Here is an 18,313-nt window from a genome sequence, read left to right as displayed (position 1 = left end):
AATGTCTGTCTTTTTTTATTACATTGGCTAAGAACTACACAATAAAGATAAACAGTAACAGTGACAGCAAGAATCAGTGTCTCTTTTTTAACTTAGTGGAAATACTTCTAAGGTTTCACCACTGAGTTTGATATTTACCGTAAGTTTTTGATACATCCTTAAAGGCCTAATGAAATTCTTACTTTTAATTTTAAAGAATGCTTTTTCTTCATCTACTGAAATTATTATTTGGTTTCTCTATTTCAATCTATTAATATGATAAATAAGATGAAACAAATTTCTCAGTGTTAAATAAAGCATTTTGCATTCCTGAGATAAACTGTCCTTGATCGTGATGTAACTGTGGTTTTTTAAAAACCATTTGCTGGATTTTATTTAGGATTTTTTAAATTAATACTAATGATGGAAATGGGACTACAATATCCTTTCTCTTACTCTTATTTTTGTATTCTCCAAGCCCACCTGTATTTATCAAGCTCATACTAACTTCATATTATAAGCACTTTACCACGTGTAGAGGTTTCATGTACAGTCATAGGATTATTACATGGCAAAGATCGAAATTTAAATGTTCTAACTCCAAACCTCTTATTACTGGTCCAGTATGGAAGCACTACATTTGAAATAGGTCCACAAAGCACTGAAGGAAATTAATTAATTCTTTTCCTAGGGGTGAAAGGTCACTATTATGCACCCTCCCTCCCTTTACAAAAGCAAAGGCTACTATAGGTGAAGGAATAGAATGACCCATATTAGTGTTAGTATTTCTTACTGGTCATCTCTGTCCACCTGAATGTATGACTGGAAAGAAAGTAGCTTTGATACCCCCAAATTAGATGGCCTCTAAGGTTCTTTTCAGCTGTGAGAGGTTATGACATAAATCCACTGAACCGCCACTCCTGCTCTAAATTTACACTTTTCCTGGCCATATTCCATCCACTACCTGAATCTTCTAACTGTTGCGCCTTCCTCTGTCCACTAAATAGACTGAATATTCAAAGTTCTAGCCCATATCTTGGTTATCATGAAAATCAACACCAGAATTTGATTGTCTTTAGTTCCTAAGACATGAAAACATTTCAAAGGTCGTGGCTCTAAACCCTTTTCGGGTAATGTTCTGAAAACTCAGTAAATGACCTACTCACAAGAGACAATGGATTTTGCATAAGATTTCAAGGCATTTATAACCCTTCTGAAGACAACCAATGAACTAACAAGACCACCAAGTTAAGAACCCCTGTTTGGGAGGGCAGTCATTGATGTTGAACAGGAAATACATAGAAAGCCTTTCTTTTCCTTTAAAACAAACTAAGGAGCCTGCAGAGTGGCCCTTCCACTCTGACAGTCATATCTGTGTCTTCCCTTTTCCCACCCAACAACAAACCTGCTAGCCAAGGAAAGATGAATGACTTCCCTTCACAGTTCTTCAGTCTTATTCAAAGAAAACATGCAAGTAATAAGAGTCCATTTTCATTCTTCTCACCAGGAACTGAGTAAATAACTTTCACAGACTATAAAGTCATCAACTTTTGATATTTTTTTTTTTTTACAAATTTATCAATGGTGTAGTCAGGTGATCTGGTAAACAAGTGTTTGCATATCATATAGAAATTTTTAAAGCCTTGAGAGAGTAGGTAGGTAGGTAAAACAATTTTAAAATCTGTTTTCAGGTAGAATCCACCATAGAATTTTATGCAACAGATTATTAATGATGAATAGTCTACAAGATGACAATGGCTATAATTATTATGTAAAATGTGTTATTTATACAAAATACAATGCAGGAATACTTTTTTTGGTGGTTGGGGATGGAATTTAGACTATGGAATTTTTGAGGTATCAACCACATTTTTGCTATAGGAAACTCAAAGCATCTATAAAGTGAGATAAACACTGAAAACATATCTTGTATCACTTTATGAATTAGCTTTTATTTTTCAATAAAAGAGGTATTTCTAATAAAAAATATTAAAGTGTTGAGATCCAAAATTAAATCCCCATTCATACTTATAGAAAAAAACAATGAATTCACTCTGAAATGAGTTGTTCTTGACAAGAAGATTAATATAGAGGAAAAAAGAGCTAAATTCTTTGCCAGGAATTGAAATGAGATATTACAAGCTTAATGGGTGTTCTAAACATAAAATATAAAGTCCATTTTTTCTAACTACTTAAATTTTTCTCAAATTGTTTTACAAAGAGTAAAGTACTTCTAGATGCTACCTGGTATCTGTGATTGCTCACACTACCTAATCTGGAAATATTTTAAGTTTAGTTAAGTGCTACTGGTCCTTAAATTACTTTTATCCAGTGTAAGTGTTACATGGCAAGAGAACTGAAAAACCTGTCATGGTACTAATGTATTAGGTGTATAATCTTCTAAAATGTATACAGTCTACACATGGAACAAATCTACTTGAGGTTTTCTCTTAAATATTGAAAAAAATCACATCGATATTTTATTACCTCCAACTGAAATATTACTGGTTTTATGATGGATAGTAGATGCAATTAGAAGAAACACTTCAGGACTTTGAAATAAAATGGAAGTTCATATAGGAGGGAGGGGGAACTCAGTTACACAGCATAAAATCAATGAAGCAAATCTTTGTTTAAGTAATTACTTTATCAGTGTATCCTTACTAAAACAAAGGACAGTCACCATCAAAACAAAACAGCCGTTGTACAGTTACACCATGACCCCAGGGCCTTTCTCATTAAAGGCAGAGGAAGTGGAACTGACCCCAAAAGAGAACACTCTTACAAAAACAAGAATTAGAAGAAAGAGGTGAATATGTGTAATTAGATAGATATTAATTGAGGAGGCAAAGGACAGCCCCTCAAAACAACTGAAAAATGTAAGGACAAAAACTCAACAGATTACAAAAAAGTTCTAACTTCCTCTCAGAACTTGTAGACCAGTAAGTCCCTTGTCATCTGTGAGAAGGGGAGGGTGGGAATTCCTATTTGTTTTAAGTAATGATGCAAGCAAACTGTTGAGAGTAAAATGACGAAAGACTGAAAACAGCAAATTGCAAAAAACTAGGTAGCAGAGGATAGGCTCAACTTCTTTGATAAAGTGATTCTGACAATCAGTAAAATAACAACTATGGACACCTATTCAAAAGATGTCTTTATATTTTTCTGTCAGTGAATTTCTACACAGTCTCTCTGGAACCAAACAATTCAAATCAAACCAACAAACCCATTGCAGACAGGCAAAGTACCAGAGGGAATCATGTCGGACAGAGGTTAATCCTACGCTGCGTGAAAAATAAAGACGGCAGCTGGTCCATGGAGCTACACAACAGGGACCTCTGAACAGTAAAAGCTGCAAGGACTGGCTGGACACAAGGCAAAGCCCTCTACACCTTTTAACACCAAAAGCCCAGTAAGTGACAGGACAGGAGACGGAACCACCTCCACGCCAGCGCAGACCATAGACCTCTGCCCTGGACATCGCAGCTGCCCCCAGCCCACGTCCCCACTTCTCTTCCTCCCACCCTGCTCCTCAAACACAATTTATTCTCCACACCGAAGCCAGACTCTTTCCAAAGCATTAATTTTCATTTACAGCTCTACTAAACCATCCAATGACTCCTTATCATAGTCGGAACAGAGATCAGCTCCACAGAGGGCAAGCCGGCTCTGCGTGATCTGGCCCACACCCACCTCCGGGAGCCACCTCCAGCCAGGCTGCCTCTGCTCCCTGTTCCTAAGCACGGCACACCTGTGTTCCTGGCTTTGCAGACGGACTCTCGGTCCCGCTGCCTGTGATGCTCTGCTCTGTGCCCAGGCCTCTGTTCCACAGCCTCCAGCTGCTCACCATTCAGCTCCCACCTCTCCACCTGTATTGGCCACACTGTCCTAAGCCCCTTCTCTCTAGCCTGGGTCATCTGCGCACTCTCCCTCCTTATTTCCACTGATGTATTTTTGAGTGCATGTGTGTACCGGCTCACTCCACCTCACTTGGAGAGATGCCCCATCCCTACCACCCTTCTCCTGCTCTCCCTGTGTGTGCATCAACAACCACTCAGACAATAGCCAAGTTCCAGTTTTTTCTACTCCCATAAAAACAGCTTCTTCTTCTGAGATCCACTTAAGTCAACAATTCAGCAGTTATAAAATTTCCCTAATCTTTGCCTGGAGAGCTTACTTTTCACCTATTCAATTTCAAAACTTGCTAAGAGGACGGATCATGGACTATACTGTCTCTTCACATAGTGATCAGCATAGTACTAGACAAATTCCATGCTCAGTAAATGTTTTTAATAGAATAAGAACGATCTTAGCTCCCCCTGTGCTTTGATTCCCTTAAGCCAGCTGAGCACTAGAGAATGGATATTCTACGTGTGACTACAGAGAAAGAAAAGTCTTGACCAGTGGAAAAGATTTCTCTTTGCAAAAACCTCTGCAACTCACTAATTATCTATCAGAACCTGTGCTTCAATTTGTTTTTCCAGAAGTGGTGATGAGGTTACTAGTAATTCTTCCATCTTGTCGTAGCTACAGTTTTATGGTCAGAAGCAGACACGCTGTAATATGACTGTATAGGGTTAGGGTAGTTTATGGCCCCAGATCAGCGTGTTGTTAGCCAGCCTGTGATGAGACTGCCAGCTTGACCTTGGCCTCAACAGCACCCTGAGCAAACCAACAGGGTTTTATCCAATCTGTGTAGATTATAACAAACCAAAAGAATCCAAAATTTCTGTGATTTTTTTTAACATCTTAATTTTATTAGTTAATTATACAAAAACATCTTACCATCACTAATAACATTACTAATAATTGTTAAAGCAATGTTTTAGAACCAGCTTCCTTCTTTTTAAAAATCTTCGTTCAGCATTTAGTGACACTGGGCCTCTGACGTCTATATTCAATTTATTTTGATACATGGTTTTAATGACTGTATATACTGAAAAAGCACCCACACAGACAGAGCTGCAAAAAGATACCTTGTTGCCTGTGCTTACTAAATCATTAAACTTATTTTTATGTCTCACCAACCAAGTATTCAAAAATTGTTGATGAAATTCAGCTAGTAGAAGTACATCTTCCCCAATGTCAATCAGCTATTCTTGCAGCTAATCATAAAGTGCTATTTTTTAAACAAATGGGGTCAAAAGCTCTCTGAAGCAATTTATTTGGGTAATTTTTAAGCATGATTGAAAATTCTGTTCCCAAATTTTGTAAGTTTGTAGTGATTTTAAAGAGAAAAGTCATATCTGAACAAACAGTATTTTTCAGAAGTCCTAAAAGCTAAAAACAAAACAAAACAAAACCCAAAAAGCAGCAGCAGCAAATTCTTGGGAAAAGAATTACTATTGTTTCAAATGTTTTCTTTCCAAGCATTCCTCTAAGCTCTCCCTTTATCTTAAGGGTGAAGTCTCAGTGCCTCACAAAGTGACATATTAAAAACTAAGAACAACAACAAAAAAGCTACACGCAAGGGATATCTATTTTTGGTTGATTCCAACTAAACCTGAAATACATGAATTTACCTCGAAATGACTATACTTAGATTTATACAAAACAAGATCAGCAAATAATCTTCTTGTGACACACAAATAAATAACCTTGAGACTTTCGCACACACACACACACACAGTTGCCACATAAAGCACCAACACACTGGCCACAAAGCATATTTGTTTTTAGGAGCCTATTCATTTTGAAATGTTTCTTTTGCAAACAAACAACCTTGAGAAGGAAAAATGGTAATTTAAGGAAAAAAAAAAAAACACTGACGTTAATGGTGAGACTAGTTACAAGCAGGATTGAACTAGAACTCTTGGGATTGCACCTGTCACTTGCCACCAAGGGCACCTCTGGAAGAATAAAAACCCCCTACTCTCTATAGAACTAATGAAAGAATTTCACTTTCCCCACCAAGGTCTCACGTTCATACAAAAATGGTGCAGCAAGATTCGGCCATCTCAAAGTCATTTCTGATTTGATCCAACAGCTCTACCTAGACACAAACTAATAACTAAACTGTAAACATTAGGGGAAATGGCATTATCAAAGGAAACAAAATACTAGTGAAACACGATGATCAATTGTCTTATTTCACCTGCTGTTTTAAGTTAAGCAACCAGAGGCAAAAGCTGTGGTGATTTAACTTGCCGCTGACATCTCAGAGCCTCAGGAACACTGTGTATGGCCAATAATCATGTGAGGAAATAAGGCAAGAATCAACACCACAAAAGGGAAGTAATTTGCTAGATAGCCTATAATTAGCCTCTGAACCTTACAGTAGAGAATATTATTGAGGCAAATGGTTTAGGAAGATTTAAAAAGGGATTAGTCATTCACGTGAATGAATAAGCACAGAATTTAGTTACCTGAGCTGGGGACTAAGAAAAGGCACATCATAAAAGCAATACACCCCTTCTGTTTCAGGGTGCACAGATCCTGAACCAGGAAGAGATTTTTGAGCATAACATATACGCTTCTGGAAACCCAAGTGGTTACCTATTTGAGAGGACAGTAATCAAATGATAGTCACCCAAAGCAGAATATCATAAACCATAAAAATCCAACAGTGGACCAATTTAACAAATATTAGCTAGGGTCATTAATTCTAAGATGTCATTAGGTATAATGTAATTTCTGTATAGATTATCCCCCGATTACAAAACTGTTACATCAAGTCTTTTTATTCAGAAAAATATTCAAGTTTCCCAAATATTATTTTAACCACTACTGAAGCTGAAGTTTTGACATAATGAAAATGAAATTACATGACATAGAATAATTTTAAGTGGTGTCAATAATCAGAATAATTAAAAGCTGCCCCTGATCTCAAGATATTTCAGTTACAATGAAATTATGTAAAATATTTAATTTTAAATGGGGATAGCTTTTATGTAAGCTTTGCTTAAAACTAAGTGAAACTTTATTACTAAATTATTCAAGGATAAAGCACCAAAAAACCTCCCACAACAGCAAAGTGTATTAATCAATATAATAATATGAATAGGAAATAACGCAATTAAATGGTTGACAAGACATGAAATATTAAGAAAGTTGAAGTTCAGGTCAAAAGCTTTATTACCTAAATTCATAACATTCTTGATTTTTATTTGAGGTAGTGTAGTGGTTTAAAAATATGACCCTCAATCCTTTTATATGTTCACAAAAAAAGTTAGGGTCTTAGTCTCTTCACCTTGAATCTAGGCAGATGTGACTCTTTGCCCAAGTGATGCTGAGTGACTTCCAAAGTTTAGGCAGAAGAGATCATGCAGCCTCTTCCTGGCTCCCTCGAGAACTTGCCCTGGGGAAGCCAGCCTCCATGTAAGAAGCCCGCTGCCCTGAGATTGCCATGCGATGCTGTCAAGGCCACGTGTCAGCACGTCTGCAGGCAGCCACAGCTGAGCATCCTGACAACAACCACATCAGCTGCCAGCCAAGAAAGCGAGCTCACATCTGACGACGGCCGCATGAGAGGCCCAAGTGTGAACTGACCAGCTGAGCCCTTCCCAAATTCCTGACCCACATGTGAAGACCAAAATAAAATGGCTGTCTCAAGTCCCTAGGTTCTGGAGGAATTTGTTACGCAGAAGACGTAGTAACCAGATGGGTTTTGTAGTTAAAGAAGCATCTCAGCGATAGATGGGATGCCAGGACAGACTCAGGACACAGCATCCCACTGCATGAAAAATGTAAATATATTGCGAAGTAAGACATCAAAAATTCAGGTTCAAAAATCTACCTTAGTGTTTCTACCAACCTAAATACACTATAGTTTACTCTCAATCATTCACTTGGTCTTTTTAACAAACATTTATTGAGCACCTACTCTATTTTGGGCTCTGTGCTAAGTGCCAGTCTATAAAAGCAGCTCAAATAATGCTGACGAGGGGGAGATAATTAATCAAACATCATATCATCACACAAACATATAATTACAAAAGGGGACACAAATACAATGGCTGCAGAGTAAAAAGGACTCTAAAAGCCTTAACAGCAGGCCTGGTTCAGTCTGGAGCCCAAAGGAAGGCTGAGATCTGAAGGATGAGGAGAAATGAACAGAGGGAAGGACACTATGCCTGGAGAGTAGCAAGCTGGAGTGACAGAGAAGAGACAACCGAGAGGAGCAGAGGCCAACCTCATCGGCCGTGTTATGAACTGGAATCTTTCTGTACAGAAATGGGAAAGTCTTGCAGGTTTTTAAGTGAGATAACAAAATGTTGAGATTTTCACTTTAAACACCATCCTGGCTATCTATTCGGATGCTTTATATTGACAACACTAGCCTATGATTTATTATCTACAGAATAACTATATAAGTCCACTACACAAGTATTCATTTCATGCCTGCAACGTGCCAAGGGCTAAGAAATAAATCAGGAAAAAAAATGAATAAGGGCTCTACACGCATCAAACTTTACAGTTTAGTGGGAACATACAAGAGGCAATTTAAAAACAGTGATATAAGAAGAATCTCACAGTGAGTCAAAAGGTTGTCAAAGAATATAGGAAGGATGCTTAATTCAGACCTAGGGGGTCAAGCAGAAATCTCAAAGGAAGAAATGTCTAAGCTGAGAGAAGAATGAGTGAGTGTGAAAGAAGCAAACAGAGGCAGGGGAGTAAAGAAACGAAAGTAGATCTCCCTAAGACAGAATCTCATGTCACTCAACTGAAGGCTCTTCAATAAGAGAGTCACAGAGTGTTCAATGAATAAAAAGAAGTTTAATATGGCTATAGCCTTGGGGTGGGCACTTGATAAGAAACAAAGTTAAGAGTGGTAAACAGGCTTCAGCTCACTCAGGCACATGTAAACCATGTTTAGATTCTAATCTAAAAGCAAGAGGCAGACACTGAAAGGCAAACGAGGGGAGTGCCAAGATCAGTCTTGCATCTTATAAAGCAACTCTGGCTGTAGCGTGAAGAATAGGTTGGAAATGGTCAAGACTGGAGCACTAGGGCCAAGTAGAAAACCGTGGTTATAATCCAGGAGAGAAATAGTGGAGACTTAAGCAACGGTAATGCCAGCAGAAATGGAGAAAAGTAGAGAAATAATTTTAGGAGGTAGAATTGAAAAAAAAATTGGTGATTAATTAGAGGTGGGAGGTAGGGAGAGGAAGAACTCAGTGATGACTCCCAAGTTTCCAGCTTGGGTATAACTGATGGAAGCAGGGAACCCCAAAGGGAGAGCAACACTTGAAGGGTATGGGAAGGAAGAGGAGGAAAGGGAGATTTAGTTTTGAGAAATGTAAGGTGGCTGTGGTGGAACCTGCAGGTGGACATGTCGAGGGGAGGGACAACTATATGGTACCGGAGGTGAGAAGAGTGATCTGGGTTAGAGATGAAGATTTGGAAGACAAGAGCACATAGGTGTTACCTGAAACCACGGGAGTGGATGACACGGTCCCACTAATAATACCCAATGTGAGAAGAGAGAGGGTTCAGTAAGGAAATGCTGACACCAACATTAAGAGATGGCAACATAAGAGAGAGATCAAATGGGAACAAAAGGAATGGCCAAGGGAGTGAGGAAGAAAACAGGAGTGTGCTGCCGTTAAAACTTAACATTAGGTCAAACCATAGCTCTTCTAAACTCAGTCCCTCTTGACTTCTTAGGGATCTTTCTCTGGATCTAAATTTGGGCAAAAGCCTTCCACTTCCTCAAAACATGTAATTAAGTTCTTTTTGGACTGGAAGACTTGGGATTTTTGTACAATATAGATATAAACTGAAATATAAAATAAACATATTTAACCTATAAATAAGATAATAAATACAAAGACTGTAAAAAGGCCATGGGTTTTAGAGCCAAGTGGCCCTGAACTGAAATCCCACCTTTGCCATTTCCTAGCTCTGTGATTTAGGGCAAGTTATTTAATCTCTCTAACCTTGAGTTTCCTCATATAACATTCTACTACCTACAACACAGAAATTGAGCTTTTCCTGTTTTCTTGAACTCATTTTACTCAGAAGACCAACCCCACCAGTGCCAATGAAAACAGCACTGTTCACAGTTACAAATAACCTCTCTGTGGGGAAATCTGATGGTCAATTTTAATCCACATCCTGCTGAAACTATCAGAAACATTAGACAAAAATGAATACTGTTTCCTTTTTAAAACATCAACTTTTTTTTGGCCTTTGGGTAACTGCTCTACCTTGGTCTTCTTCTTGCCTAACCAGCCCATTCCCTTTCAGACTCCTTGGTGGTCCTTTCATATGCCCCAGGCTCTGTAGGTGTCAGCACTGGTATGCCCAGACTCAGTCCTCAACCCGCCTTCGCTGTCTGCTATCACGCCCCATCTGGCCTCATGGTTTTATCATCTTTGTGTCAAAAGTATTCAAATTTACATCTTCTGCTCAGATCTCTGCTGAATGCCACACACCAACTGCCTATTCGATATCTTTTTGTGAATGTCTGAACAGCTTTTCAAACTTAGCACGAACTCCTGATTTTCCTTAAAACTAGTCCTCCTACAGTATTCCTCACCTTATTAAATGGCAAACCCATTCTTCTGATTGCTTGGGCTCAAAGCCTGAGTCATCCTGGACTCCTCTTCTCTCAGCCCACATCCAGCCATCAGCACACCCTGTCAGCCTGATTATCACGATATATTCAAAATTCAACAGGTTCAAACCATATTCACCTCTATCACCTTGGTCTGAACTATCACATCTCCCCTCTGAGTAACTGGCATAGTCTTCTAATGGATCTTTGTACTTCCACTCTTGACTCCCATAGATAATTCTCCAAAAAGAGCCAGAGTAATCGCTCTTAAAGCTTAAATCGTACCTGATTAGCTCAAAACCCTCTTCAACCTTCTCATTTCACTCAGAGGAAATGCAGATTCTCTACGGCCTTAAAGCCCTTTCTGATCAGCGTTCCCCTTCCTTCTGCAGTCTTCTTATTGCTCCTGCCTTCTTATTGCTCCTGCCTCGTCCTCTGTGCTCCAGCCACGTGGATCCCACTGCCATTCCTGGAACACCCCCAAGCATGCTCCTGGCTCTGGAACTTTATACTGCTATTCCCTTAGACAGCCTCATGGTTTGCTCTCTCACTGTTGCCACTGAAGATCTCTGCTCGAAAGTTACCTTGTGAAACAAACTCTCCCTGACAACTCCTAAAAACACTATACATATACAAAGAAAAACCTCCTCCCCAATACTTCTTCTCACCCTTACCTTGTTTCTTTTTCTCTATAGCCCTTATTACCCCCTAAAGTACTAATTTACATATTTTACTATCAATCACCCACCCCCCAGCCTAATATATAAACTCCGTGAAGTGAGGGGTTTTATCTGCTTCAGTTCTCTGTATCCCCAACACTAACAGTGCCTCGTATGTAATAAGTATTTACTATGTAAGGGAATCAAATTAAATAATAAAATGTGTAAAAATGCTTAGAATATAGATGTTCAATAAATGGTTATTATTTGTGAAAACTTAAAAATTCAAGTATAATTACCCCAAAATTGATGGGGCAAATGGTACTGATAAAGTTGAAAGAGAATGTTATATTCTAGAAATTATTTTCCTCTAGACACTGAAATTTTATTTTAAGACAGAACTTGACTTGGGAAGGTTCATTTAGTTTATCACATAAAACCCTTCTGATAAAGTGAATTTGAAAAAAAAAACAATTTTTTTAAAGTATCATGACTTTAAAGATTTGGCATGGTATCATGAACGATCCAAAACAATCTTAGCAAAATTATGTTTTCTTTTAAATAAAGGTAATAAATATTTTGAAAGAAGAAAATTATTTACTAACATTCTATTTCTAACAATTAGAAAGAGCTCTGAGACATATGTGTATTAAGAAAAAGGTAATGAACAGATTTACTACTTTGAAATAAACACCATAGGAGGAATTGTAATATTCCTACCAAAAGGTTAGCTGGTGTTCCAGAATTGCCTAGATAAAATCCTCCCAGAAAGAAAGCAGAAGAGAAAAAGAGACCCACAGCTGGCTGGGTACTTAAAGGAAAGCTCATCTAGGCCACCAGACAAAGCTTGAAAGAAATACTGCCAACCAGGCTGTAATGTGGCTCCTTAATACATTTACAGAGTATCTCAAGGCCCTTGACATGCAGGTAACCAATAAAGGTTTGTTAAATGGTCAATGGTACCTTAATAAATAAATTAATTAATTATAAGAAATTATCACTCAAGTATCTGTCTACATGCCCAACACAAATTCTTAATAAAAAGTTAGGAGCTCAAGTTCTAATGTTTTCCTTTTTCTGTCTCTCACACGAGGAGTAAGGAAGAGCCTTCAAGTATGAAAGTTGAGCTCTACTCTAGGAAAAAAAATCAGTACTCTAAAGGTTTCAGCTGACGCCTGAGGTAAGCAGTACTAGTCTTGTTATTTGAGATCTGGTAGGCAGTGGCCCACAACGCAGGGTTTTTCCACGTGGCGCTGTCATCTCCAGATGTTGGAAGAGATGGGAAGGGAGACGCCCAGGCAGAGCCCGGACCAGGTCCTTCTGGCCCAGAAATCAGCCCTTGACAGGGGATTGATTCTTCTGTAGAAGTCAAGTGCCATTCAAAATCAAATTTTGAAAAAGTAAGAAAAAAAAGAAAAAAATTATTAAAGGGAAATGAAGACATTATTAAAAGGGCTATCATAAAAGAGACAGAAGAGGAAAAAAAGTGCATGAGTCAGCAGGGGTGGGAGCAAATGTTACACACACACACACTCCAAACACACGCACACACACACTCATTCTGTACACAGAAGAATAAACTTACATACGCCTTAATTCTCATTTTTCAAAGTGGTAGAGTGATTTAACAGTGTTCAGTCTCATTCCTCACATTTTCAGGACTACCAAAATCACACCTGGCATGACAGGATCTGTAAATTCACCTGTGTGAAGGAGCTGCGTGCAAACTCCATATTGAACATGACAGTTTCTAAAAATATGCAGGTAGCTTTAAGGTGTAAAGGGGAAAAAAGTAGGTTACACTTTTAGCCATAAAAGTCTGGATGACTCAGAGTGTAATAATAGGATAGAGAAGCCTTCACCCCTAGGTCACTGATCCTAGGGTAACTAGAGTAGACAGTCCTTTTAGGACATTACCAGCTAGCAGCTGTTTTGTTCACAAACTGTAGAAGAAGTGTGTTGCTTGTCTCTATTAATACTCATCTGACAGGTGTGTACATTCCAATTCATATGCATCTGCCAATCGCGAGCACTTTGAAGCAGGGCGATGAAAAAGCAACAGCTGTTACCTTTAGAAAGCCCTGAGTCTGCCCAACTCTCTCCTTCCTTCATGTAAACTGCTAAATATTAATATTTCACATCCCAACAGGTTTTACTGTCTAAAACCAAAATCATAAAGGAAAAGCACCTGTGGAGGATTTCTGAAATGACTGCAATATGATTCTATGAAACAAAGAAGGCAACAATCTTTCCTCCTGGAAAATGTGGTAAAGGCCAAACCAGCCAGGAAGGTCAGGACTCACAATGGTCAGTGACCTGCGAGGCTGCAGACATCCCTGGGGCTGCATGCTTTGGCCGCTGTCATACATGCATGCATAGGTCACTGGGAAATGTACTTCTAAAATTTAGGTACCAAAGATTTACGTACCCAGAAAATATAAAACAATTAAATTCCCACTATCTCTGCCATGGTGCCTTAGGACCTTTAAGTCCATCTCTATGTAGTGCCAAAGATTATAAAGTGTCAGTACAACCCTTCTCCATGGCAACTGGAAACTGGATGGTAGCTACCAGCCTGTAAGAATTTCCACTAAGAAGGGTTCTCCACAGCCCCAGTCACTGTGATAATGGGAGAAGAATTATATTTTGAAAAAAATAAAACTATTATTTTAAAACCACAGAATGGAGGTATTTAGGTCGCCACCTAATCTGCTAGGTCTATACTGAAATAATGAAGACACACCCATCGGCCTTTGCCACATATTCAGTCCATGGCACTAGCACAAACAAAACATCATCTAAAAATCTGCATCCCTAGCTTCTAACTTCATACTTTCTCTCAAAGAACTCAGCATCTCCTTTTTGAAGAATATTAATTTAACTAGGCAATATTCCAACTCACATTTAGTATGCATTTTTAATGTTTGCATAAAACGCTTAATAGGGACTCTGCTCTATTTCTTAAATAATGTTAAATAATGCACTATTTGGCACAGACTCAAAAATGATGAAAAAAATCACCAAAGACTTTTTATTTCAAATATGTCATTTTACTTTAGAAGGTCTTAAGATCCCTGCAAGTTCAAGCCTGACGGATTTACTTCTGTCAAACCCAAGAAACCTCATAAAATAAGAAGAGGGCACTCACTGTGCCCTTTTGATCTGATTCAGTAAAGCAAGAAAACAACTCTGCAGTTTGATTTTGTTCTGCTTTAGAATTGGTGTGTCATTACAGATCATGGTCTGTAGTTCCATTTCATTGATGAAGAAATTAAGACACAGAGAAGTCAAGTGACGTGGAAACACAGACCCTCTGAGTAGAAGAGATTTTAGGATTAACAAAGATCAGAATTACAAACACAAGCCTAGTTTTACCCAAGTGAAAAAAATACCATTTTCATATAAGCTAAAAGCTTGTTTAAAAGCTCTTTCATTCTAAGTTTAATAACAAACTTAGAACAAACCTATCATTTTTGTCTACTTTAGGTTTTTGTCTCTTGTCTTAAACACCAGGAATCTCAGAGTAGAATTTAGTGCTCAAGCAGAATACCACTTTCTAGCCGTGGTTTCTGGGGCAATTTCATCCTCTCTTTGTCACTCAGCTCTTCACAAACTTGGTAACTATTAGTTGAGCATGTATTATGTGTCAGACAACACTCTAGGGGCTAAAGACATGGTAGGGAAGAAGTCATGTGAAAACTCCTGTCTTCATGGAAATTAATTACATTAAGTAGAAGATATAGAGTATTTTTAGCACTGTGGAGAAAATAAAGAGCAGGAAAGGAGATCTGGAGTGCGGGGCTCAGCTTTAAGAAGGGTGGTCAGTGAAGGCCACACAGTGACATCAGCATACAGAACTAAAAGGGAGAAGGGGGAGGCGTAAGCAAGCAAAGGGGAGGCCCTCAAGGAGGATATTCCAGGCACAGGGAATAACACATGCAAAGCCCTGAAGTAGAAGCATGCCTGGCCTGAGTGACTCATCTTTCTGTTGTTGTTTATTATTTTAAATATATTTTTCTTTATTGGAAGTTCTGTCAAATACTTGGAAGAAGGTCAGGAACATACACACTGCCATCAATACTGCAGACAACCTTCAGATACTATGTCACTCCAGAGGAGTTTTTAGTGGTTGTGCATTGCAATGACACTTCACTCATCTTGCCATCCTCCCCTCACTCATTCCTCCTCCACTGGAGATCAAAACTCTGACTTCCTAAAACTAACTTATGGAGGTAAAAAAAAAAATATTTTTGCTTTGGGGAAAGGGCCACCTTAAGGAAATCAAACTGCAAGGCAGAGTCCCCCAACCTACAATGACCTCCCCTAAACTTCTAAACCCACTGAATTTGTGTCCAGCATTTAAGAGTAAGTGCTACATAGTATTGTTTCTCTATCTGATTATATGCTACCCTGTATTGTTCTTACCTACACGCACATCTTGTATACACAAAAGGCGGCTACCCTGAAGCAGGGCCCACACCTTGGGAATGTCTGAATCCCACCACAGGGCTTTTCACACGGATGGCACTGATATCTGTTTGACAGTGATGTCATAGGAACTGCCACAATGAGCAGTGGGCTTTCCTCTTGTTTGAAGTATGTTTATGGATAAAGCATGAAAGTGACATAGTCCCTTAACAGGCGTTTGGATAAACTCAACCATCTTGGCCAAGTCACTGTTTGTGTAACATTCCATTCTGTCTAAATTCCCCTTTTCGTTTTCCGTTGGGCACAGGATGCACTTTCAGTCCAGACACAAGCATGGATTAGCCACAACACACAGAGGAACTGCACCTTGTGAAACCCTTCAGCCAATGTAATTAAACACTATTACGGGAATACCGACGTGAAACTACCAGACACAGGGGCTATAAAACATTGTCCCATAGAGTTTAGCCAAACAAACAGACACATAAGGAACACCTCAGTGCATGCAAGACACGCAGAAGTATTTTGAAAGTACACAAGCAGTGGCCTAGAGGGGGAGGTAAGGCTTCACAGAAAAGCTGGCACCTGAACAGCCTCGGGTTTTGAAAGATGAATAGGCCTGGGACAATCAGACATGGGATCAAAGGGCATTCCGGATTGTGCAAAACACTGGCAGAAACACAGCAGACTGAAAACGACTGGAAGGACACATTCACCACCCGCAAAGGAAAGTCTGTCTACTGCACTCTTAAACTTTCCAAGAAAAAAAGAAAAAAAACAAGCTTTCAAATAAGGAGCTGAGGGAGGAAAAGTCTGACCAGCGCTTGTTTTGTTAAACCTCTGAGCTTTGCTTAGCTTTGTTTTGCTCTTTCTGTTTTGTTCCCTCTTAAAGAAATAAGCACTCTGCTGGTGTAAACTTCAGTGAGAAAAAAATACTTCAACTTCACCGTGGAAAAAGAAACTGAAAAGTGGACCAGGTCTGAGGAATAAACAAATTAATAACACTTTTTTTTCCTGTACTATTTAGGTGGAACAAAACTTCAAATTCAGGTATCATGCATTGCAAACCTTCTCTTCATCAACTCAATACACATTTATTTTCTGTCCACTGTTTGTTAGTTTCTGGCATACCAGGCCTCTGAGGCACTCTTACTGCCCTCCTCTTTGAGCAAGCACTTGGCTGGCAACCTAATAAAAGAAAGAAGCAGAGGGCAATTCACTTGTACCTGTTCCTTCTAAGGTTGCCAATCAAAGCCTGCAGCTCACGCAGAGTGAAATTCCAGTTTAGTTAACCGGTGAAGACAAACACACTTTTCTAAGGACAACAAATGGAGAAACTGGTAGAGGTCCTGGGTAAGGGTGTTCATCACCTCTTCCTGTGAGCAGGGAGCCGGCGAGCCGGACTTCCTGGCCAGCGATTTGGAACGCTGAACGAGGAACAGAGGAGGGACAGGGGGGCTGAGGTTACCTGGGAGCTCAAGTAGACTCGGAGGCACTCCTCGCACACGGCCTTCTTGCAGCAGGGCAAGGGCTTGATGGGCTTGTCTTCCAGGCACACCCGGCACATCAGCACCATGAGGGGCGCATAGGGATCCCCAACCCCACCCAAGCCAGAGTAGGGTGGAGATCCCAGCAGGCTGGGCACGGAAAATGGCTCGGGCGCCAGGTAGAACTCCAGCTCGATGCTGCCACCGTCGGGGGACAGGGGGTCCGCTGGGAGCGACAGCGGGGGGCTGGGGAAGGAGGAGGGCGTGCTGGGAGGGTTGGTCACCGGCGGAGCTCGAGGTGGCGACGCAGGCAGCGAGAGCCGCTCCGCAGAGGGGACCTCGGGCAGGTCGTTCTCCACGCAGAACACGGAGCAGAAGACTTGTCTCTTGGCGGGGGGCGGGCGCCGATGGCCCAGTACGTCCAGGACCAGTCCGTCCGGGGTCCCGCGGGTCCGGGGCTCCGGCTCCTCGCCGGGGGGCGCCTCCTGCTGTTCATCCCCTCCCTCGTTCCGGTCCCCTGCTTCCTCCACCTCCTTCACCAGCTGCTGTTGCAAAGCCTGGGGGTCGAGGGGCCCAAGGATGGCCAGTCCCGCGGGCCGCCCCGGTGCGTGGCTCTTCCTCCAGCTCTGGGTCCCCCGGCTTCTCGCGGGCTCCGCGGTGCTCGGGTCCCCGCACCCCGAGTCGCTTCCGCAGCTGCAGCCGCTCGGGTCGGCGGAGGCGGCGAGGGGCCCTGGAGCCCCGGCGCTGTCTCCCCGCGGCCTCGGGGGCTCGGGGTGGCCCGTGGCGCCGCCAGCAGGCGCCCACGCCTCCTGGGGCCCGCCGTCGCCGCTCACGGTGCTCTGCTCCTCGCCCATCGCCGCCCGCGGCCCGCGCCGCCGCTGCCCATCCAGCCGCCGGGACCCCCACCCGGAGCCGGCGGGCAGCGGGGGCAGCGGCTCGGCTCGACTCGAGGCTCCGCTTCTGCTTCCGGGTCCCTCCTCCGGGGCTGGGACGCCCCGAGCTCCCTCCGGGGAGCCCGTGCTCCCGGGCGGCGGCGCGCGGGGAGCCCGGCCCGGCCCGCTGCTCCTCCTCCTCCTCCTCGTCCTCCCGCGCGGCGGGGCACCGCCTCGGGGGCGCCGAGGGCCGCTCGCTCCGGCCGCCGGCGCGCGCGCCCCACATGCAGGTCCGGGCGGCGCCGCGGCCCCCGGGAGCCCCGGGCGGGACAGAAGGGTCTGGAGGGAGGCAGCCGTCAGTCCCGCGCCATGGCCAGTTCCCGCTGCGGG

At 41.6% G+C, this 18,313-nt stretch overlaps 1 protein-coding gene across 1 annotated transcript in view; it reads right to left on the bottom strand.

Annotated features, from left to right (window-relative positions):
• Window positions 1-18,040, bottom strand: part of RNF217 (ring finger protein 217) — a 120,353-nt gene extending 102,313 nt beyond the window's left edge. Inside the window, exon 1 of the mRNA XM_031680102.2 lies at window positions 17,033-18,040. Within this exon, the coding sequence (XP_031535962.2) occupies window positions 17,033-17,905 (873 nt within the window). The 5' untranslated portion in view covers window positions 17,906-18,040. The remainder of the gene's footprint in view (window positions 1-17,032) is intronic.
• Between the last annotated feature and the right edge of the window lie 273 nt (window positions 18,041-18,313).

The sequence above is a fragment of the Vicugna pacos genome, chromosome 8, assembly GCF_048564905.1.
Source record: "Vicugna pacos chromosome 8, VicPac4, whole genome shotgun sequence".
Classification (NCBI taxonomy): domain Eukaryota; kingdom Metazoa; phylum Chordata; class Mammalia; order Artiodactyla; family Camelidae; genus Vicugna; species Vicugna pacos.
The sequence above is the reverse complement of the archived record's forward strand: the minus strand, read 5'-3'. Positions and strand labels throughout refer to the sequence as shown.